The following is a 24,027-nucleotide window of genomic DNA, read 5'->3' on the forward strand; positions in this document are numbered from 1 at the left end:
GATGAAGGTTCATACTTCACTCTGCACGTACTTTTGTCAAAAAAGCTTTTATTGCAATGCAAAATATCTTCTGTATATGACATCTTTCTTCCCCCAACCCCCTTAAATTTAATGAGTAATCCTTTCTGGGTTTGTACATTGTGATTCTTGTGTGTATGTATGAATATATATACATATCTATATATCTATCAATCTATAGATATTATATTAATACAATCATATATAAATCTGGACCTATATCATTTTATATATATACACATAGCACTGGATATGTGTGTGTGTGCATATACATATATATACACTATATATACACTATATGCACATATATGCACACACATACATATTGTATAATCATAAACATCTGTTGGTTGTCAAGGGACTTTTCTTTAACAAAATAGGTTCCATCAGTGGATTTTACTTCTGTAGTGCAATTTTACAGGAAGTTAACATTTCCACATTCAATATAAAAGAAACAATATACATTTGAAAACGTGCCATAGGATTTTTAATGAAAAAATTAGAAAAGTGCATTATTTTACAACACTACAGTAAATGATTCTTTTTTTTTCTCTGTAAAGACATTGTAAAATATATACAGGGTTGCTTAGTGCATTCATTACAAAAGAAAGATGCAATCCCTTGCATAAATTACATATTGTACAGGGGTTCACTGTCTACTTGGACTTGTAAACATTTGTGTGATACAGTTTTCATTCTTTATATAAGCTGCAATACATCTTATTTTCATTTGACTGTTGTTGCATTCTAACTCCAGTACGGCATTCTAAGGCCATGTGTGAAGGCATCCTCTCCCATTATGGAGAAGGCCAGAAAAAGAAATGAAAACACAAAAATGTCTTTAATTTGGTTCTCTGTAATCAAGTTATCACTGATTTAACAAATCACATCTTGATGCTTATGACCTGCTCTTTCTCCATTGCTAGGACCAGCTCAACAACTATGTTGATGTTAGAGGTCTGAAATGAGCAGAGAAAACTGCTTCCAGGAGGTAAATTCTCAGTGCAGTCCACAGCCAAGCAGCTAAAGTGCTTCTCTTTCTAGAAGACCATGCTCCTAATGATCTGTGTGCTGCACAGAAAATGTATCAACCAGGGCAGAAATTTAGAGAGTTTTGCTCTATCTCAGGCTGTTGAGGGCCTTTAGAATGCCGTCAGTATACCATCGGTAAGTCCGCATATGCACATTCAAAGAAGTACAAAAATGCACCAAAAAGTGTCAAGAGATCCAAAAGAGACATAGCATCAACACACACTCACAAACACACACATACACACACGCTTCTGTCTGAGCAGGAAGGCTCAGTCTCCAAAGTAGGAATCACAATTTAATTTCAACATGTATGTGTGTTTGGAAGAAATCCAAGAATTTCCATATAAACTCCTTAGGTCCCAAATTGAACACTTTTATCCCTGTTTCTCATAGATGAACAGTTTGTTGAAGAAATTGCACCTTGAAGAGACAGTATCCACATTCTTTTGGCCTACTGGAAACAATTTTTAAGCCCCCCTCCCATTCCCCATTGACCTATCCAGCTCCAAATAATTTCCTTTGCCATCATATCACTAGGATCAAAAGTTTTAGTCAATACTCCTCAATGGCAACAGACAGACACACAAATCTTAACAAGTCAAGGGAAGAGGAAAAAGAAAACATTTTTTTCCTTCCACAGTTCACTCCTGACCTTGCAGAAAAGTAACAGCTGGATTATTGGTTGTATAGCATATTATAAGAAATTTACATTCTGTAAAAGAAATACAGATTAGGTTTGCATTGTAAAGAATGATACAGTCTCTCATTGTTTCTGCTTATTAGCTTGTTAAAAAAGTTAGTAGTAGACAGGACTCTTTCTGGAACATATACCAGTTCTTTTTTCATAGGTTCAACCCAAGAATACTGACACCCAAACTAATTTTGGGTGGACTAACCAAATTTGTTAATATTAAAGACTAAAAGAGAGGTTCCCGGCGTGGTACCCAGGAAATGACTTAATAAAGCCTACTGCTAGAGCAGCAGAGTCTCAACCCTCTTGGAACCTGGACATTTGGATCTCCATCTTGTCACGCAGTCAGCGTGCGTATCCTCCAGTATCCACAAAATATTCCTGCACTGACAACTTATACAGAAATTATATGACACAATATAAATGCAGCTGAACAGTCAAAAAGGAGGTAAACTGGCAAGAGGAGATCACTGAGTTGTGTTGAGCATACCAGCAAGTGGTGACCAAACCAGACTCTGTAGCTCTAATCTTCACAGGAGAATAGAAACAGCATAGTATCAACCACGAAGAGACATTTCCTACTGCTGCCTCTGACTGCAGTATAGAATTGAAAAAATATGCTAAGAAGGAGCAATGTGATAACCATCTTTGCTAGAAAATGTGTGTGACAGGAATTCTACAAAGAAAAGAGATGGAAAGAGATGTCACTGAAGAACAACTGGGGCTGAGATGCTGACGAATGTGAAAGGAGTGTCCAGTGAAAATAAAAAAGAAATCACAACTAACTGGGCATTTTTAAAAGGATCTCACAAATCTCTTCAATCCTGTGTTCCCTTAGCCAATCCTTTGGCAAAACTGTAGCTTACCAGGGCAAGGAGAAGAATGTTCCAGTAGCCCTGACCACAATGAATAGCTGTGAGCTGCCCAACAGACCCATCTGGATGACTTTCAAAAAGAAGATATGAGATGTGCCCACGTCACTGTTCAGAAGGGGCTCTCAGAAGAACAAATCATAGAGATTAGTGAAGGGTACTAAATCCCTTAAAGGAAACACTAGAAGAAATGTATATAGAGCTATCTCAAAGCTCTGCCACCAACACAACAGAAACTCTGGCTTCTTAGTGACGTTGAGAAGATTTGATTTAATTTCCTCTAACAGGTGTAGTGCCGCAAGAGAAGTCACATTATACCTATTCCAATGACTGCCCTGAGTCATTTATTGAAATCCAAGCTCAAACAAGGAAAAAAAAGATGAAAAGATAAACATTAATCTGCCTCCTCTTATTTTTCAAAGTACAGATTGCTTGTGGTTTTTTTCCCCCTTTTACAGAATGTTGCAACACATTTTTCTAAGTTGAACACACAGCAATGAGACCCACCATGCACAAGTTTCATGGTCCTAGACAGACCCTTGCTTATTAAAATCTTTGCAACACCTGTGAAGGGGGTAAGCAGTATTATTCATATTTTACAAAAGAGATGCAGATGGCCCTAGTCTTGGTTTCCAAGCAGAATGCTGCCCTGAGCTCTTGACCAGTGCGTAAGCTAGAAATTAATCCTGTCCTCCTTCACCCTCACCCAGAGGACAGGCAGAAATCAACTCTGTTGCTCTGCCTTCTGTAACCTTGCTCAGACAGGGGTTGGGAGAAGGATATGCCATAGCATCAGCTCCCTCATCAACCCAGCTTGTGATGGAGAAACTCAGCTGCACCTTCTCCATTCCGCTGGTGGTCCAGACGTGTTTGCACATACATCCAGCAACCCATCCCTGTGCTCATCCCTGCCTTGCTGCCAACTTGGGGCTCTCTCTTCAAAGCACAATCCTTCCCAGACAACACAGCTGAGACCCTTTGGCCATGCTGCAAATGGCCAAATGGGTACCAGAACCATGCTCCATCCTGAAATACAGCCTCTTACAGATCACCTGGGTCATGCCATCTCTCTAAGACACACCACTGGTTCTTTTCTCTACAAGTAAGAGAAAACTCAGGCTCAAAGCCTACCACAAAGACATTTAAGCACCTATTTAGTTCAGTGGGAATTGAGGGCCTAGCTCCGTATACTAGATCTGAGCTAAAATCCTTTCCCCAGACACTTCCAGTCAACGTGCCAAGATGATGCTTGTCAGCAGGACAACGTGGCATGACCTCCATGTCTGCAGTGCCACTACTAAGCAGGCCTTTTGGAAATCATTTTGTAGACTTCAGATTTCAGACTCTGGGAGGCCAAAATCATTTACACACTGTACTTCAGCTAATCTAATTAAATAGTGTTATCAAATTAATTAGCGTCTTAACAATAATTATGATTAAGGAGCTGCATACCAGTGCTGTAGGGAGAGAGAGAGCAATAAGGAATTACCATTATTTCTCAAAAGGTCAATTTTGATTATGTTTGGACACGAAGGAACTGTCCAAACACAGTCAATACAAAAAGGCTTCCTCGCTGTACCACGACCTCCCAAACCCAGCTGGAGCAGCTTAGCATTTCCCACACATTTCTACAAAACAGCTCTGGGATATAATATCACAGATGGGCAAGGAGACCCCAGTCCAAGCCTTTCTGAGCAGTACAGATTTGCCACAGGCAATAGGGAGGATGGTGCAACTGATCTCTTCCAGAAACAGGAGAGGAAGAGGCTCTAGAAGACACAATTTTTGCTGCTCCCTGTTCAACATCAACATCAGTATTGTGGTCTCACTAATGACAATCCACTCCACCATGACCCTGTTATGCTTCATCCTGCCCACATCTCCTGTGACAGGAGATCATCGCCTGGGAGGATGATGGCAGATGGATAGCAAACAGGCTACACACAGAAGACCATGGATTGTCCTTAATTTGAAACCACACCACAGACCTTACCAATGATCTACAGACAACGAGTAAACCACTGCATCTCTTAGATCTCTTAAACCACTGCATCACTGCAAGCTCAGATCATCTGTGCTTTCTGCTAGTGCTCAGGCCTTCCCCCAGACAAACACCCCCAAATTCTCCTCCCAGGCCAATATGTTGCATCCCAGCTAGGGTACAAGTGGATTTCACCCTTGCAGGTTTGTGCACTTTGCGTTTCCTATTTGATTCCCCGCATATTGTTTTTAATCAATCTGTAGATTTCTTTTGTCAGTAGTAATTAGAGTGGAACATTTCCTTCCCCAGGGTGCAGTTCTGTAGCATAATGCTTTTCATTAATACATGATAGGGGAAAGTACAGAATGTGGTGATCTTGGGTTTGAGCATACGTTTACGAAATGGCAAGCTAATGAGTTAATGTCTGGGTAGAGAATGGGGAGGGCGTATGGAGAAAGCCGGAGGGCCACTGTCTGTGCAATGGATCTTCCTTCTAGCCTCAAGTGTAGTGCTCTGGATAGAGCAATTACTGCAAGCTGTTCCACAGACCAGATAAACGATGAATCAAAGCCAGGCTAGCGGTATCAGAACTCATGCATGAGGAAGATGCATTATAGAGCATAGTTTCAATTATTATATTTGCTAGCTTCACTTGTGAATTAGCCAGCTATGATAAATGTTATCATGCTGCTGTTTGCTCTGCATTTCTCAAAGTGAACTAAAACATGACAGAGCTTGGAACTGTGAATATTAATTACCAATAAAATTGCAGCATTAATCTGTCTTTTCTCTCTTTTTTTTTTCTTTCCTTATCATCTGTTGTATTAATATATGGCAGCAATCCTTACATGGTCAGAAAGGAAGGTGAGGGAAGGCTCTGGGATATTTCTTAATTACAATATTCACAAAAGGAGAGAAAATTGAAGGCTGAAGACCCCAGAGATAATATTTACAGCCTAAAATTAGCAGAAAGCTTTGGTTGCCTGGATTCCAACAAGAAAAATACAGTCACATAAGTTATACACGTTGACTGCTGTCTTCAGGTCTTTCTACTCTCACCATTAAGTTTAGGAAAATTTGTTCACGGCAAGCACTAGTTGAAGATACAGATACCATATCTAAGAGTTAAATAGAGGCTCACATTCTAATTTCAGTGGCGTGTAAATCTGGACTCGTTGTATTGCACCCAAATCAGTTAGGTTACCATATTGGAAAAGTGCATGAGAAAAAATTAGCCCTCGGCACTTTCATTTCTCTGTAGCTTACCAATTCACAGCAATATAAAGCCACCAGCTTCAGAGAACAGTCCAGCAAGGGTCAGCTCAGCAGCTGCAATATCCACCAAGGACATGAGCAAAACCAACCATCACGCATTTACCGTGTCTGCATTCTCCAGTGTGCACAAGGAGTAACTTTGTGGAGCTCCCAGTGTAAAGAAGATGCAAATGCTGAAAGCTCCTTAATTTAAAGCTTTGTGTTGGACTTTCCCCCAAAGGAATACTGCTGTGTACATGTACATGACTTGGAAATTTGTGCGAAGAACAATACTGTTTGACTGAGAATCAGTCAGACTGGTTGCAGAAGCCCCTTAAGGGAAAAGCCGAAAATGAGATCACTGAAAATTTTCCAAAGAAATGAAAGACTTAGGGACAGTCTGAATAAGTTTAGCTTTAGTACAGCTTCTGCTGGCTTCAGAGAAGGTCCTGCCACTACAGACTCTACAGAGTAGCTAAGAGTTTGCTTACATCCCACTGAGCCCTTCTTTCACTTAGGAGCACTCGTATAAGAAAACATCATCACTAGCAAAATATATCACAGGGATCCCTCCACTTTTCAGGATGGGCTGGCTGAATAATGTCTTGGTTTCAACAAAGGCAGCAGCAAAAACCTAACCGGAGAATCAGGAGCACCATGAATCTCATCAGCAGTAACCATTGAAATACTGTCAGTGCTGGACTGCACAACACCTTTAAATCAAATGTATCTCCAGGAGGTCTGCAGGAGTGAAGACGCCTCCATGGAGCCCAATTTCATTGTCCTGAACACTTCTCTGTGATCACCCAAAGCAGCACATCAGCTCTCCAGTTCCTGACATGCTTAGATATGGGTTGGGAAATGGGTGTGGTGAAGTGTCAACAAGATAATTGTTGACAGTTATCAGCAGTTATCAATTGTTGATAATGCTTAGGCTAATAAAACTAAGTATAAACCATATCTGAGCAGAGAGCATCTCCCAGACTAATTCTACCCAGATAAAAACACAACAGGCTTCAGTATCACCTCACTGTGGTTTCGACTGGAAATAACATTAAGTACTCTTCCTGTTGAGAACATTTTTTTTTTGCCTTGCTACTACTTATACGGGCGAAAGTTCTGCTGCCATGTTCATTATCTACATCTTAAATAATTGCAAACTGCATTTTGGCAAAGGCTCCCGTCAGTTTTCATGGCTATAATTCAGTCTCTGAGCTCAGATTAACTAGCATAAGAGTCCCAGAGTGCCTTCCATCTGTAATCAATTTCTCTGTGTCCAATGTCATTATTCTATTTATTTTGAGTTTGGTGCATCATTATGATGTCTAATCCTTTTCATATGGTTTATCTTGCTGAAGTTCCCAAAATAAAGTTTGATATTAAAGTTAGATGACAGGCAGGCTGGTTAGAAAGGCAATATTTCTTTTTCAATTCTGTGAGCATTATGCACTTCTAGTTGATGAAAGTAGTTGTGGTGTGATTTTCATTGTAATTTGTGCAATATTCCAGTCAATAATAGTGTCTTGTTGAAATATGCATTAAAAAGTCCATAACATTACTGTAATGGACACACTCCAACACGTCTCTCTGGTCTGGCTTCCTCATAAAGATTTTAAATGACTGTCTTAATTGGATCCTAATATTAACAGGAATATTACATAAAGCTAAATGAGGACATAAACTTCAACAGAAAGCTACTTCAACCCAAGCCTCTGCCCTCTGGTCTGCACACACCAAATCATGCTGGAACATTTCCCTTCTCCATCCTGGTTCTACTGACCACTCTTTTTAAAGCTTTTAGCAACAAATGAGTCATTTTTCCACATCAAAAAACTTCACATTTGTCAGAGAAAACATGAAATTACCTTGCTTAAGCTGAATATGCAATTATCTTGATTATTTCCCTGGAATTTCTTTGATCGAAGCATAGGAAGCTAATGAAACCATCTACATTACAGTAGATATTACAGGAGATTAACTCAGTCACTTCCCTATTTACTTATTTTTTTTAATGTTGCTAATGTTGTTCTAATAAGCTATTACAGAGGAATCCAAACTGAGATCTATTGCTGAGGATCACTGTCCATCTTTATTCATTAACAACCAAGAACCTATTTGGAATCCTTCATCCAGACATCATCATGTAACATCAAGACACCTCTTCCAAAGATGTCCCCTTCATTCTTGTAAAGCACAAATATGTACAAAGTTCTGGTGAAGCAGCCCCAGTTAGACCAGTTGTGATCTTCCTTATGCAGTAATGAAGAGCAAGAAGAGTTGTGCCTGTGTGGCTCTATTGTTTCCTCTTTCGTTTCCATATCACAGCATGCTCAGTCAAAGCTATTTTGGTGCTTCACTGATCAAACTGATTTTTTCCTTTGATGATAATATGAAATATGATAGGATAATGGGGTTGTTATATAATCAAAGTCGACAGCAGGGAGCTAAATTTGTGTTGTTTTGATGAACAGCACATTAGTGTGACATAAATAGATTAATCTGATTTATTATTATTATTTCGAATGCTTAATAATAGGGGAAATGAGACTCTGGGGAATGAGAGTGCATCACAAAGCGATAGCAAAGTCTCTGTGCTATGGAAACATAGATTAGGTATTTTGGATATTAGAATGTATTGTCATAAGTGGCACCACTACTACCTGCTTCAATCTCAAAATTTCAAGAAAATAGCTGTATTTTGAAAGAGTGAGTAGAAAGCAAGAAAAGCTGTTCTTAAAGAACTAGTATCTTAAGTAGAATAGAATAGTAACGTACCAAAGAAAATATGCCATGAAAAGTGGCATTGGAGGGAAAGATGGTAGGGCAGTAAGTAGCCAGAGATGGAGCAGACAAAAATCAGCTCAACTTTCACGGACTGATTTTGCATGTTTTAGTGAAAAGCTGGGGTTAACTTTGGACAAAAGCTACTCTTTCCAAGATACTGCATGTTCCAGTTACAAACAGATCAAGTCAAGATTCATGCATCAGTCAAGAACCACAAAAACAACAAGAGAGAAGCATTTTCAGCATATTTTGCTTGGTTTACTGATGTGTGCGCACAGGAGTTCTTGTATTTGTGTATGCTCACAAAGAAAAGTCCTGCAGGAGCTCATACAAGTGTCTGAATGTATTGAGGCTTGCAAAGGAAATGCCTTGCCACTTTAAAATCGTATGTGCACCAAAAATATAGACTGGACAGAATTGTGAATTCTTCAGGCAGAAGGTAAAAATAAATTTTAAATATTTTTAAATCTTAATGAATGCAGACATATTTTCCAAAATGCTTTCCAACATACAAACTCCCTACATCCTTTAGACTCAGAAGTATCACTACAAACATCTACTCTGGCTCCATCATATCAACACATGTAGATTTCTTCAACCAAATCCATAAACTTTGACTAAATTAAACTAGAGTTTTTAGAAAGACAATCAATTTTAATGCAAAGATTAAGTGGCAGACAACCTATGACCCCCTAGCTAAGTTGCTCCCCTGGTTAAAATACCCCCTGTGCTAAAATTTACCCTTCATTTAACTTAATTTATGGTTCCAGAGGGGAAATTAAGTAACAAATCAGCTAGACCACGTAACAGCTTTGAATATCTGGAGTTCAACAAGAAGAATGTTTATAGAACATTCAAAATTATTTTATATGCAGCAGAAATAGAATTTTCCTCTTTTCTTAAAGAAAAAAAAAAAAAAAGCTAACCAATGCTTTTTAAAATACAACTTTGTTTTTCACAAAACTGTTCAAAGTTTTGGCTCAAAGTCCTGTTACAAAAGTTCATCTTTAATAGGCAGATAGAATTTCACCCTCCTGAAATCTGCAAAATCCCAGATTTTTCCTGCTTTACCCCAGTGTCAAACATACCCAGCACTTGTACATGATACAGATACGTACATATTTTTTCTAATCTCCTTAGCAAGAAAAAAACCCTACAATTATTTGCAGTCCTGGGATGCCATCAGCAATGGCACTATGAAAGTGAATTTTGACAGCATGGTGAACCCTATGGGCCACCCTCCAGAAACCATATTCTAGATAGTTTTCACAGGGGTTGTTTAATACATCCTGAAACTGCTTTTCTAGGTATGCTTGCTCCAACACTTTTGCCATCAGCATTTGCCTTAGGTCATGGTAACAGCAGCACATCATTAATGCACCCAGCTTGCTCTCTTACTATGCTGAAAGATGTTATACCCACATGTTGGGCTGAAAAAGTCCATCTCATCTACTCTCATTAAGAATTATAAGCTAATTTTTCATTCATTTTAAAGGATTTTTGCATGCCAGAGCAATTTAAAATCCCAAAAGAAGTTGCATAGGGAAGTCAAAGTTATTTCATTTACTCATTGAAATAAATATCAAAATCAGGGAGAACATGAAGATATTTGATATAGCTAGTCATTTAAAGTCAGGGAGAAAAGAGAAGGAAGGACATTCCTTCTTTCTATAATGCTCTCTATAGATGCCTCTTTGATAGTGTATCAACATCCATCAGCACACAGAGCTTAGAGCTGGGGTTTATGTGAAAACAGACCATCTACTTCAATATATATATATATAAAAGGAGGATTATTGCTTTTACAATGAAAGCACAAAATGGTAGAATCAGCAGGAAGCGATTAGTGCCAAAAAAAGATGGGTTTTGTATGGCGAATTAACATGGAAGGCAATTTAAAAGATAGGATTAAATCAGAGACAATGGTGCAGGTTTATAAAACTCCCAGTCCTACCGCCGTCAAATTAAAGATAAATCTCCCAAAGCACTAAATCTCATGTAATCATTGCAAAGTCCTATTGTCTTAAAAGGGAGCTGGATTAGGCCTCTAATTTGGTTCTGTAAAGTCTGTTTGGTCCGGATGAACAACTGAGCAAAGGACAATTTCCAAGGAACAACTCTACAACTTGGTCTCAACATCGTCTACTACAGCTTGCCAATGCAATCACTCCCAATGTTACCCTCTAAACACTGGAGTAAAACTGCTTTTGCCCATTACTGCTAAATGCATTTTGCCTTTCTGCCTAGCAAAAAAGCAATATCACATCTAATCTCACAAGTTCCCAGTGAGCCAAACACAAGATACTGTCCCTTGAATTCTTCCTGAGACCAACAAAGGCTTTCCATTATTTACAAATCAAAAGCATTTAGAGACAATCATCTTTATTTTTTTTATTTAAAACAAGGAATGCCCTGTCACTATTATATAAGAAAAAATATACATCCACCTATTTATACCCATCCTAATCCAAGCATTCAAAAAAATATATAATTCCTATTCATGCAGGTAATTACTGCACAATAAAATAATAATAAAATAATAATATTTTTTATAAATAAAATAAAAACAACAAAATACACTCTGTAGTTCCAACAATTCTCCCAATTGATCTTAAAAAAAAATCCACTTGCAAATTGTTGGAACAGTTTCAAATGATGAAAGTAAATATAGTTAAATCAACAGGATTACTTGCTTTTGATTATTAATTCCATTGCTAGTTTTTCTTGTGTTTTTATTATGCATACCAGTTTTACAAAGTGCATGCTTTATTTTATTTTATTTTTTTTTAATTTTGAACTGGCAAGCTAAAATGATCCATCGTTTCCTGCCTTTTTGTAATGTTAATACAATCTAAAATCTAGCATTAAAAAAATTTATCATGATACACCTGGTATATTGACTGCTTATGGCGCATGCTTGTCTTGGCAAAAAAGGAAACAAATTGGCTCCCCTCCCCACCTCCCCATTCTTTTTGGAAGCAATCTAAAAAGTTAAAAGCAGGCTGGAACACAATTGCCTCAAGGGAAAAAAAAAAAATAATACCTGATGCTTTAATTTTGTCACATGGCACTAGTTGTGGAATTGCACGCGCACACACCCACCCACACGCACCCAACACGCACGCAAGCACGCACGCTGCAACCTGCTCGTGAGGAAAATAGTTTATTAGGTCAGGAGTGCCAGTGGCACATGAAGGCTCCCAGCTGTGTGTGCAACTTTGGATTTGGTACCAACTTCACGTCACCTTGAATCCTCTGACATCCACCGAGGGGGTAATGTAAGGCATACTTTGCTGGAACAGTAATAATCCATGCTTCATGCTCAAGAGCTGAGTCTCAGAGGAGGACTGGCTTTCTCTACTCCCTTCGGCCTCGCTCCGTCTCACTCAAGGAAAACAACAAAACAAACGAAAAAAACATAACAAAATAAAACAACAGAGAAGAACTGGGGAAAACAAGGAAAGCAAAAGAAGACAAATCACTTTAAATGGACTTTCGCCTTCTCATCAGCCTGTGGTTATCTGTAAAGCTGTGCAACCCAGGTGAGATGGAGCTGACAGGAGATGGGAAAAGGCTGTTTTTTAATGTGCTTGGCGAGATCTCCTCTATCTTGTAAGAGATGGAGTGAAAGTACTGGGGGTTCAGCTTCGAGCTGAACGAATTTTGGTGGGACACCACCCGGCTGGTGTACTCGTGGGACCTGTAACACATGCAGGAACAAACTGACTGAAGGTCTGTTACTTCGGCCTTGTACCGCGGCCGACCATGCTGGGAGTCCTCTTGGATGTGGATAATCATGCTGTTGCGGTTCCCTGCCAGGGACGCCCGTTCCTCGGCATCCCGCCTCTCGTCCTCGCTGTTCATGGTTAAGAACCTGAGAACAACCAGATTTAGAAATGCCCCAATGACTGTCAACCCCACTAGAATGTACATAAAGCTAAAAGCCACGTAGAGAGGCTTCTTTTGAAGGGCCCCTTTGGTCTGCAGGGCCACATAGTCTCCAAAACCTATCGTAGTCAATGTTATAAAGCAGTAATAGTAAGCATGGAAAAAGCTCCATTCCTCATACTGGGAAAAGGCTGCTGCTCCAATGCAGAGTGTCCCCATGCAGGAGAAGAAACCCACAGTGACCATGTTTTCCATGGAGACCTCAGTGCTCCTCATCCCACAGCACTTTTTGATGCGTTTCAAGAGGTACTTGACGAAGGTGTTCATGCGCTCGCCCAAGCTCTGGAACATGACGAGTGTCAGTGGGATCCCCAGGACAGCGTAGAACATGCAAAAGGCCTTCCCCGCGTCTGTTCCTGGGGCAGCATGTCCATAACCTGGGAGGGGGAACGAAAAGACAGGAGAATCAGCAAGGCAGGTGGTTACCACAGCTCCCTTCCCACACAGGCCACGTGAATCACGGTGACTCCAGAGCTGTGGCCAGATCCAAGGCTCCAGTGGCTACAAGGACATCGTGGTCACAGGATCTTCCTATCTCCTTGCTCACATCCTGTATTTGAAGCAAATACGACAGAAAAACTGAGTTGTATACGCAAGACTAAGAAAGACAAAAGAACAAGCAATCCATCTTACTTCAAATAGCTGCAAAATCCTAAACATTGCTTCCATTTGCTGAAGAAATTTCACGTCCATCCTGCATCACTTGAGGTATTGAAAACTTTGCAAATAGGTGGCCTCCTCCACATTTTTGACAGGGGTTGGTATAGCCCTATACCAAAACCAGAGTACACTGATGACATCTAAATTCTGTGTCTGCTGGCAACAAGGAGTTAATGACATCCACAGAAACACTGATCAATGGAAGTCTTCTTAAAATTGTCTTCTTTACAGAACAAACCTTTCCTATAGGCACCCTTCTGAAAGCCAATCACTACTGGAACACCATGGGATTTTAGGGGGTTTAATACCTGCTGCAACTTTAATTACCAAAGAGTAAAGAACTTACCAGCTTCTCTTACAGTTTTACAGCTTTTTCAGCCAGGCTAGGAAAGACACTTTTGCCATGATGCTAAACTAATCCAGGACAGAGGATGTAGCATGTTTCATAGCATAGCTTACAGAAAGTAAAATCACAGCTAAACCTTCACTCTAAATCCAACAGCAAATGTAGGGGTTTCTATTTCAATATGTTAATTTCAATTTTTCACATCACATTGCCTTAGAAATCTACATTTCTTACAGCTAAGATTGCAAGTGACAGTACCAAAGTCTCCAAAATAGGATGTCTGCAAGTAGCCTGGCCGTGGTACACATTCACCATGTGGGTAGCACTATCTAGGTTCCCATTAAAGTCAATGAATAGAAATCTGAACTTCTCAAGTGCAGTACATCCCATCTACACCTAGATATCTAAAACAGGTCACTAAGTTATTCTCAGGAGCCACATATTTCTCTGCAGTGATTATAACAGAAATCTCAGGACTGACCTCAGTTCAAGATTAATATGCATAAATCTAGGTATCTACATGTGTGCTAGGTGTCCAAGCTCCCTTTATAGTCAACAAAGATTTAATGAAAACAGGCAGCAGCGAGTTATTTAACTGCCATTCCAGCATCTGTCTACCTTATGCTGAACTGAAATGACAGTACTGGCTGCTCCATTGACTGACTGAATATCTGCTGACTACAGAAGAATTTAGACATCTACTGCACAGGTAGACAACTACATGGAAACAGCCAAATGTGGGCACCACTCTGTGCAGACCATTCCCCTCCTGCTGCCCCAGCCCTGTACCTCACTGCTGGGCTCGAGTTATGGACCTGCTGATCTGAAGCTGCCAAATCCTTTTTTTTAACCCCTTGACACTACCTACCTCCCCGACCTCCTGCGGCAACAGACTCCAGAAGTGCACTCTCTTCTGTGTAAGAAAGTACTTTTTAATTTTAAGCAGATCTCCTTGTTTCAGCTAGTGCCCCTTTGTCCCACAGTCTGATAACTTCAGCTAACCCCAGCTGTATCCCTGACCTCAGTTTTCGCCTGTCTGAAGTTGAGGTGCAGAGACCAGAACTCCACAAAACCCTCAGGACGTGGGCACACCACAAAGTCTGCAGTTTTGCTAGAACACCAGACAACCTTCAAAAATAAAAGCAACAACAAAGCAAAGAAAATAAGATGAATGAACCAGCAAGAATGCCTTCCAAAAGAAACGTACTTACTTCCTTAGCTCAGATGTTAGCTGTTGGCAAATGGATAGGATGTAGGCACTAGTTTGAAAAGGGAATACTTAAATCAAAAAAGGAAGTTATTTGCAGGTTACAAAACAAATAGATTCACCTGTTCTATTGAGGAAGGTATCCTGTTTATTACAAAAAAAAAAAAAAAAAAAGGCAGTTTCCAAATTACCTGCAAGGGGAAGTGTCTTCCATAGAGTGATGCTGGATTTGTTCCACCTGACTGTCCCTCAATAAAGGCTATAATTGCCTCTCATTACTAAGATCAGCTTTTGAACTACAGGGGTGTTAATTAAACCAGGGACATCTTCCCATTTTATAGCTTTAGTTACAGCTGATAAAAAGAAGGAAAGTTTCAGAAAATGTGATTTTCCAGATGGTTACAGAGATGGCAGTTGGTGGAAACAGCTTTCACTTTGGGTTCTAAAGAAAAGGGCTGGGGTGAAAAAAGACTTCTTTTGATATCATTATATCCCTTTCACTAAAGATATCCACAGAGACAGTTTAGGGAGATTATAAAACATTAATATTATATGCTTAGACACTATCTCACAATTGAATTTCTAAGATTCGTCACAGACTTTGTAATTAACTCAAACTCAGTTCTCATGAGATAGGAATATACTCACATCCCTGTTTTACAGATAGCAAAGCAGAGACACAGGCAGGCTATAATTTTTCTCTAATAAGTAGACAAAAAATCCAGAAATTCAAATTTCTATTCTGCCCTGTGTCATACTCAGTTACCACAATATCAGGTACATGCCTTTTACCATATTTTGACCATGAAGCTGGGGAATAGAAAGAACTTTATTCATAAAGCTGGAATAAGGCCTTGCAAATAGATTCATGTATAGGGAATCAGAGAAATATATCTCTCCAGTGCAATGCGGCTTTATGGAATAGTCACCTTAGTCATTGCCTTCAGCAAAAATGAAGGGTTTCAAAATACACAAAAGACAGAGTAAATTCTCCTTTAATTTAGCCATACAAAATCTGTCCAGTAATACACAGAACAATATATGAAAAGCAAGCTCCACCAGGGCATGCTCTCTGAAATTCAGTAAATCTCAAATTTAAAACAAAACCCTGTCTTTTAACATCAGAAAGGACCTCTGGGAAAAATGAGAAGGTCAATAATTGCCACAAGAAGAGGGGCAGAGAGAATCATTAAGCCTGGAAAATAGCCCTCCACAGTGCATAAGGTCAGCCTCCAAGTAGTTGGGTTTTATGTGTGCCAAGGAAAGACAGAAGCAAAAGTAACTGCTTTGGTAGCAGACTTCAGCCTCCAAATTCAGCCTAACTTCTTCCACACTGCCCTTTGCCAGAGTATCAAAAGAAGTCTCCATATGAACCGTAACAAGTGGGAGACTTAAAGAGAAATATAGAGGTTAAACATGACATTGGTATTTCTCACTCCTTGGTGACTATGAAGAAAGACCAAACAGAAGTCCTTTAAAAGTAGGTAAAGCAAATGCATCCCCTAGCAAACCAAGAGGTTGAGATAACAGGAAGAAATATATATGTAGAGCTTTAAATTGAGTCATCCCTAGGTAAACACTACCTATACTACTCTAGTGCTCTATCCAGTTTGCTCAGGTCCCACAATACAATATTATGACCACAGCAGGCAGATTTGTCCTATATTCAATGAGATATCATTTGAATGGTCAATGACAGTCTAAATAACTTTCACCTTGATTGGAAATGATGTCATGAGCAGTCTCTTTCTCTTTTATAATCCCTCTCAGTTGCTTTGACTTTCAAGACAGAACTCATCTGGTTTGGCATGGAGACGAATCGTTTGGCATGAAGAAATGTCATGCCTCAGAGTGTTATTCCAATTCTGGAGTACAGAGCACCAATCCACCACAGTTATAGGAGAGCTGTGCTACAGACATCTAACAGAACTGCAGGAAGGTGTGGGCAAGAGAGTCAAAGGATAAGAGCATGATATGATTTCACTGGTTTTAGTAATGCATAATGGATATCTCTCCCATGAGCTTGGGCCTTCCCCCTTGAACCTATATAAACTTTCAGCACCTGCAGCACCCTGTAGCAAGAAAGTCCATAGATAAACCGTATCATCTTTTTAAAAATCACCATCACTTCTTTATTTCTCTCGTGTAGCTGTAGTTATTATTATAACTTCTCTCCCACTACTATCCCTTGAAGCCCGATCTCCCCTATGGAAGAGACCAGGAACAGTCATTCCCTCCTAACCTTCTCTGTGCCACTCATGATTTTATGGAACTTCTCAACACAAACGCCATGCCTTGCTAGCTTGTGCTCCGGCACTAAGCAAATATCTCTGGCACTGCACAGCCTCATGTGGGCCGACCAGCTTGCTAAGATGTACATCAGTGATCTTTGCACCACGCTCAGCTGCAGGGTATAGGCAGGCCCCTAAAGTCTGTCTTGTCCTCCAACACAAATTCTCTTCAATAACACTTTGCTTCTAGAGCGAAAAGGGTCTGCATAAACAATGCCATGCTATTGCAGTGATGCAGGCCACCCCAAATAAGTGAATACATAACAAAGATAACGCATTAGCAGGAAAAATCCTGAATATTTTCAGTATGTTGCATTTACACAGTAACCATGTCTAAGACTGCAAAGTGATTCCTACAGTGGAAAAAGGGACGTTTTCCAGCACCAACCCATGATTATCCATGATGTTAAATCAGGCTTTAGCCTGATTAATGTCATGGCTTTAGCCTGGACTAGCCATTACTGTCCAGGCAATGCCCATGCCTTGTGTACCCATGGAGGTTAACTCTACACAGGGACCACTGTAGCCCAGTACCACTCTGAAGCTGTAGAGGTGTTCAGCTCTTCCTGGCACTCTCCATGCCATAAGGTTTAGATGTCTTGAATCTTGAAGCAACATTGTGTTCTTCATGAGGGACATTTTATTTCCTTCTGGAGTAGGTTTTTCTGTTCGTTCATCTACGCATCATTCATCCCCATGACAGACATTTGGGCCTGGTTGTCTTTGTCAACAGCCTCCAGAAAGAAATGAACTACTCCATCCCCATGACTCAATCCTTTCTTACTCATGCTGGCAGCAACTCTGGGTATGAGATAACAAAAAAAAAAAAAGGATAATGGCACCTGTTCCTCAGATGGGCAAGCACAATTCAGATGAAAACATCTTCCTGATGTCACACATTCACTTCGTAAGTTTGTCTACATCAGGAAAACTACCACGGAAAAGAGTCTGGCTCTTTTCTGGATTTGGTGCTTGTGCTTTCAGTGGGGAGAAGAAACAAGACTGTCTTCATGCTATGGTAGGAACTGAGGAGATATTTCATCTAACTGGTACTTACTAGTAACTCTTTTTCTAGGACAAAGACATTCTCCTGCAAGGAAATAGAGAGCAAATCACTGATTCTGTTGTACCTGGATGAAAGTTGCTCTGTTACAAGCACCATCCTCCTGGCACATAAGCACCGCTGCCTGCTCCCTCTTCTTTCTCCCACATATCTGGGCTCTCCCTGAATCCTGCTGCATTTCTCCCTGAACATCTCCAGGATCCCCTTTCTCTTTCTCTCCCTTTTCAGTCAATTTCACTGCTGCACATCACCTCCATAATCTCTCTTACTTTTGCACAGCATTCCCTTTCCATCCTACCCAAAAGACAGTCTGCTGTCAGGTCAAAGCATAATGCATGGCTCCCTACAGGTACACAGGCCAGTATGGGATGATATCATCCTGTGCTGCAAAAATATGGATATCGTGTGGGAGGAGATAGGATGTACTAACCCCAGGTGCAACCTAAAGTCTGAAATCCCTCAGCAAGGCTGGCACAGCCTTTCACCTCGGCTCACCTCTGTTGTGTTATGACTGCTTCCCCGTCCTGGCTGCAGAGTTAAGGCCATGCCACCTTGGAAGTTACACACACTACTTTACATTGCATTGAGACCTACAGAAGATCTATTCTGGGTATCCAAGGACTCAGTAGGCTTCTCTTGTTTTATTCTCCCCACCACGAGCACAGATGTCCTTTCTTGTTGATTTTGGAAGCAAACTTTCAAAATGTTCAGGGAAGACAGCTTCAAAAGCAGCTCTGACTGGATAGGCAGGCGCACAACACACACACACTGTCCAGCAAGGGAATGAGGAGGAAGACAAATGTTTTTGCTGTGTTTTCTGGTGCCTGGCAGGTCAGGGGGCAGCTGAAACTGTTCTTTTTGTGGGTGGGAGGCCAGCCCTGACCCATGTACATCATGAGTCGGGACAGATGACTGCCTCAACATCCCTGAACTCTTGCAGAAGTGATGGAGCAACAACTAAGGCCATCAGCTGGGACAGCTTTCTGGGTAGTCCTCCTGTGGGAGTAGCTTAGGAGACAAAATGTTTCTCAGACTATCTTAAATTATAGTAGTTGAAAAGCTGCAACCTAGTTTTGTGAAACACAGCCACGCATTGCCATGCTAATTTTGGATTCAGGGTAGGACTTGGGACTTCAGGGTTGGCAGGGTTGAACAGGGGATCACACACTTTGCAGTCAGGCATGCCCTGTAAGAAGGTACCCTTGTTGAAACGCATTCTCTTGGATTCTTACAGGGTCAAGGCAAATAATGTGTCCCAGTCTCAGTAAGGCACCCCTTACAGAACACAGCTCCATCCTCTTCAGAGCTTCTGCCTGCTGGGGAAGCAGATTTGGTCACAACATTTGTCCCTCACAGATACCCACTGTGAGAACAGACAAGCCGACAAGTTTAAACCAAGCCATAGGAAACTTTTATTTTTCTAAATAGCACTGGTTTAATTCACATTGCTTGATAATGATGAGCTACCTATATCTACTTCTCTGCCCATCTGTCTTTCCTTCCCAATAGCTTTGAAGCTGCTCATCAATTTCCACCACTTACAAGAAGCTGTAATGTGAACTTGATAGTAATCTGTTCTGTTGGGCATGCCATCTGGCCAATCTGTGAATACACACAAAAGGTACAAAAACCCAACACACACATGCAAACTCAGCTGCAATGTGATCAGCTTCTTGTCTGGCCAGTTAGAGGAAAGAAGAAGGAGCTTATATGTCTCCATCATCTTACAAGATACCTTGTGATGTGATACCTATCTGCCTGCAATGATAAGGATATAGATGAGGGTTCAAGAAAAGAGGGTTTAAGTTTGGGGGGTTGGACCCAATGATCTCTTGAGGTCCCTTCCAACCCCTACAATTCTGTGATTCTGTGAAAACCAGGGAATATTAGAGTTCACAGGAAATCAGGCTTTGCTAGTTCTGGTTCTCAGAAAAAGGCAAAACTTGAAAAATGTTGCTGGAAAAAAAATAAAAAAAATGAAGCATTTGAGAATTCTGCACTTGTTTGGTTTTGATGTTGTTTTTCTTTTGCAAGTAAAACTTTTCCTTTTGTACGTGTGTATAAAATTTATACTTTAAAGGGTTTCACTAAAAAAAATGTTCAGTAAATGAATGAAAGTGGATATTTTCAACCAGCTACACGAAGCCACCAACAATCTTCCTGCTCATCTGTATGCTGTAGACACAGAAGACCTCATAATCTGAAACCTCTGCTTGTTGAGCTTGGACTATGTCTATTTTTACTGCTCAGACAAGAGCAGAGTAGTCTGGGACAGATTTGGCAGTGATTTGGGCCATGCTTCTGGTACACCATTTCCCAACTCCTTCCAAAACCAACAGCAACTCTGTTCTGGATTTCCATCTGGTCAACAGTGGACGGTTCTTCCCACTGCAGCTGAACCTGGCCAGTTTTCTGGGGAGATCAACAGCAGTATATTTTGGCAGCCAGAGAGACCAGGAGGAGAGCATTCATGCATCACAGGGACTCAGACAGACTTATCAGCCAGCATGCTGGATTCTCATAACAGCAAGAAAAACAAACTTCCAAAGTCAAGGACAGGAAGGTTGACAGTGACTCTTTAGGTTCATATGTCTTGGGAGCTTTGTGGTAAGTACCAAATGATCAGGCTCTCCGGAGCTTGCACACCACCAGCTCAGCATAAAACTTTTGTATCTGGACCAGAGTGTGTTTTATATCTGTTTGGTGCTGAGATACGTGACTGCACAAAGCCCCGTAGCATTTCTGAGTCAACATTTTCCCACTCAGCTCATGCTCTCTATTTCTGACTACCCCTGCATGCCTTTTCTCCACATCCCTCTCTCCATTTTGTTCTCTGAAACAGTCTGAGGATTGACCCGAGGCTCACATCACATCTAGTCCCAAGACAAATCATGCCCAGAACAAGATCTCAATCTGAACAGAATCGTAGCAACGACTAGGAAGAGACTTATCAGGTCATGTTATCCATTCCCGAGGGCCAGCATATGATTGTTCCCTACAATATGTTCTCCAGGGCTTTGTCCAGTTTTGTTTAAATGATTGAAATAACAAGGTTTCTGCTCTCTCCCTTAGGAAATTATTCCCCTGTCTAACGGATCCAGCTATTAAGGTTTTTTGATATACAGCCTGTATTTTTCTATGCCATCTTTTATCACAGCATTCTTTTATTGCCCTCATTCCAACACACCCCATTTCTTCCCGTCGTTATTCACTCCTTTACACTTCCTGGAGACAGTCACAGCTTCATCCCTTAGCCAATATTAGCTACAAACAGAGTTGTCTGGGGCAGTGTCCTGCAGCAAGGAGGACAATGGGTGTTTTACAACATACACCTGGGTTCAGATTTTGAACATCTCTTTAGAAGCAGCTCCTTATGTGGACATTTTACACTTCTTTGAGATTCCTCCTGTTCTCTAGAAACTTTCAAGATCTCAATGCCAGCATTGTGTGCAGTCCTGATAGACACAGGACCACAGTAGCACATTTATCAGTTCCCTGGACTGCCAAATATCCTCTTAGGGTTTGTAAGACTGGCCACTGTCACTGTAACATAAAGACCACCCAACATTGCAGACTTTTCCCGCTGCTGTCATTTCTTTAATCCCAAACCCTCCTTTCTATTTAACATATGTGAGTGCAATACACATCATTTTTCTTCAACCTCCTGTATAAATGACCTTAATTGTTTTCTGTAATGGCGATTTGGGTTGTTCCCAGTTTGTTGGGTATGGTCTGTGAATTCTCCATGAGGGGAGATGGACAAAGGACTCACCACCTGCAGGTTTGGCAGGATAATCCCAACAGCACCCAGGGCTCGGAAAAAATACGTCAGGAAGAAGCACAGGGGCTTGTGTCTTAAGAACAGGCCAAAAACGAACAGGTTTCTTCATTTTTTTCTGGTGACAAAAAAAGGGTCACGAGAAATTTCTGATTTGTCTTTCTTTAGAGGATTAGTACTTTTCAAACTAAAAACATACCAAGTCTGAGCCTTTTCATGGGGTTAAAAGAGAAGTCTCCTTTCAGACCTGCTGAATGCCTGAGACCTCTCTTGGTCTGACATCGCCAGGGCTTCAGAAGCTGGATCTCAGCAAAAAAACGCTGCTAAATAAATGCTTCCCAAGGCCAAAAAGCAGCAGAATAGCTCAAAACATCAGGCACAAATCATTCCTGCCATAGTAATCACCTCCCTGGTACCTGTGATGTCATTATCCACTGCAGCCCACGGAGCTCTGTTTGCAAATCAGCGTGACATCAGTAGCTGTCAGAGCTGGTCTGGTAAAACACAGCGCATCCTGCGAGAGACACAGGGTGGCTCTTAGAGAAGCTGTTTGGCTGTGATTTCACTGCAGCAATCACATTTTGTCTCTATGACTCTCCTCTCCTCTGTGCAATGAAGAGACATAGAAGAGCACAGGCAGCCTGCCACAAGTTTGCCTTTTTTTGTCTTTTTTTTTGTCTTTTTTTTCTTTTTTTTTTTTTTGTTGTTTTGTTGGGGGTTTTTTTTGGTCATTTTTTGTTTGATTGGTTTTTGTTTTATTTTTATTTTGTGCCATGGCTGCTGCAGGTTGTTCCCACATGGGAGAATAATGGGATATTTTTCAAACTTTCAGAAAATATGAATAGGCACACGGTATTTTGAGCAGACTGTCCTTTCTGCTATGAAAGAAATCAGGGCTTCACCCATGCAAAAAGGCAGATAAAGGAAGGGTTAGAGATCCCCACTATGCTCAGCTTTGGTTCCCCCCTTGAAAAACAAGCCAACAAATCTGTTAGGAGACACTACTTCTACTAACACTGATAATGTGATATAACCTCTGATCTGGACAAAGTTATACAGGTACAAAAATACTTCCAGAATAGTGTCTGTCTTGGCAAGAGAACAGCAGGTGGAACCACCAATCCTTCTTCCCTCTTTGCTTTTTATTTTCTGTCCCTTTGTTCCTGGCCATGGTAAGGAACCAGCTGGATGGACACAAGCTTCCTTGCTTGTAGACCTTTGGAATGAGAGACTTCTTTACATCACTTACAGCATTTATTGTTGTAATTTTTTTTGTAATATTTTTTTCCCTTCTCTGGAAAAAAAAAATATCTCTCAAACACGTATTCTGACTCTGGCTGGCCGCACTTTTGGCCAAGGCTATTTTCCCTGCAGACACTCTAATTTTCCAGCAGCTTTAGTAGCTGAAAGTTGACTTCAGTGATCTGACAGCCAAAGCAAGTGAAGCCCATCATAATTTCCCCCATTACATCACATACAAAACAAGCAGTGATTCAACAAGATATATAAACAGATTTCATCAAAGGGATACATGCATTTTTTTTAATGAAAAAAAAAATTGTTCAAATGCTTTTAGATTGGGTTTATTGTAACCTATGTAAGGTTATTTGATTTTTTCTTTTATTCCCAAAACAGACTTCTGTTTGAGAATACAAGTGAAAAGAGATGTCTCAATTTTCGTCTACAAATTTTAAGTGTGTTCTTTTGATCAACTTTGAGAAACTGCAATAATTCAACCAAAACACTTCTGTGAAGGAAGAAGTTCAATTCTTATTGACAAAGCATTTTTGCAATATGATACCAAAAAAGTTAATGGAAATATACTTCCCAACTCTACAATCCTATTCAGTTTTCCATTGACCCAGTACTAACTTTGAGGTTCATTTATCCTTGTACTTTGAAGATAGAAGGGCTGAGCTAAAATGTGAAGGTCAAAGTTTTGCAGCATTGTTTGGGTTTGGCTACATGAAGATCTTCTAGATTGCAGTATCAGGGTAATTATGCTGCTGCAGCTATCCTGGTCTAACCTAACTCCCTAGGTTGGCACTTTTATATGAAGTCACTTCATCTTTTTTTTTCTTTCTTTTTTTTTTCTTTTTTTT

The 24,027-nt window shown here is 40.4% G+C and overlaps 1 protein-coding gene across 1 annotated transcript in view; it reads right to left on the reverse strand.

Moving 5' to 3' along the window:
* Window positions 1-478: 478 nt before the first annotated feature.
* KCNK9 (potassium two pore domain channel subfamily K member 9) overlaps window positions 479-24,027 on the reverse strand; it is a 95,212-nt gene continuing 71,663 nt past the window's right edge. Inside the window, exon 2 of the mRNA XM_068672713.1 lies at window positions 479-12,957. Within this exon, the coding sequence (XP_068528814.1) occupies window positions 12,116-12,957 (842 nt within the window). The 3' untranslated portion in view covers window positions 479-12,115. The remainder of the gene's footprint in view (window positions 12,958-24,027) is intronic.

The sequence above is a fragment of the Anas acuta genome, chromosome 2 (assembly GCF_963932015.1).
Source record: "Anas acuta chromosome 2, bAnaAcu1.1, whole genome shotgun sequence".
Taxonomy (NCBI): Eukaryota; Metazoa; Chordata; class Aves; order Anseriformes; family Anatidae; genus Anas; species Anas acuta.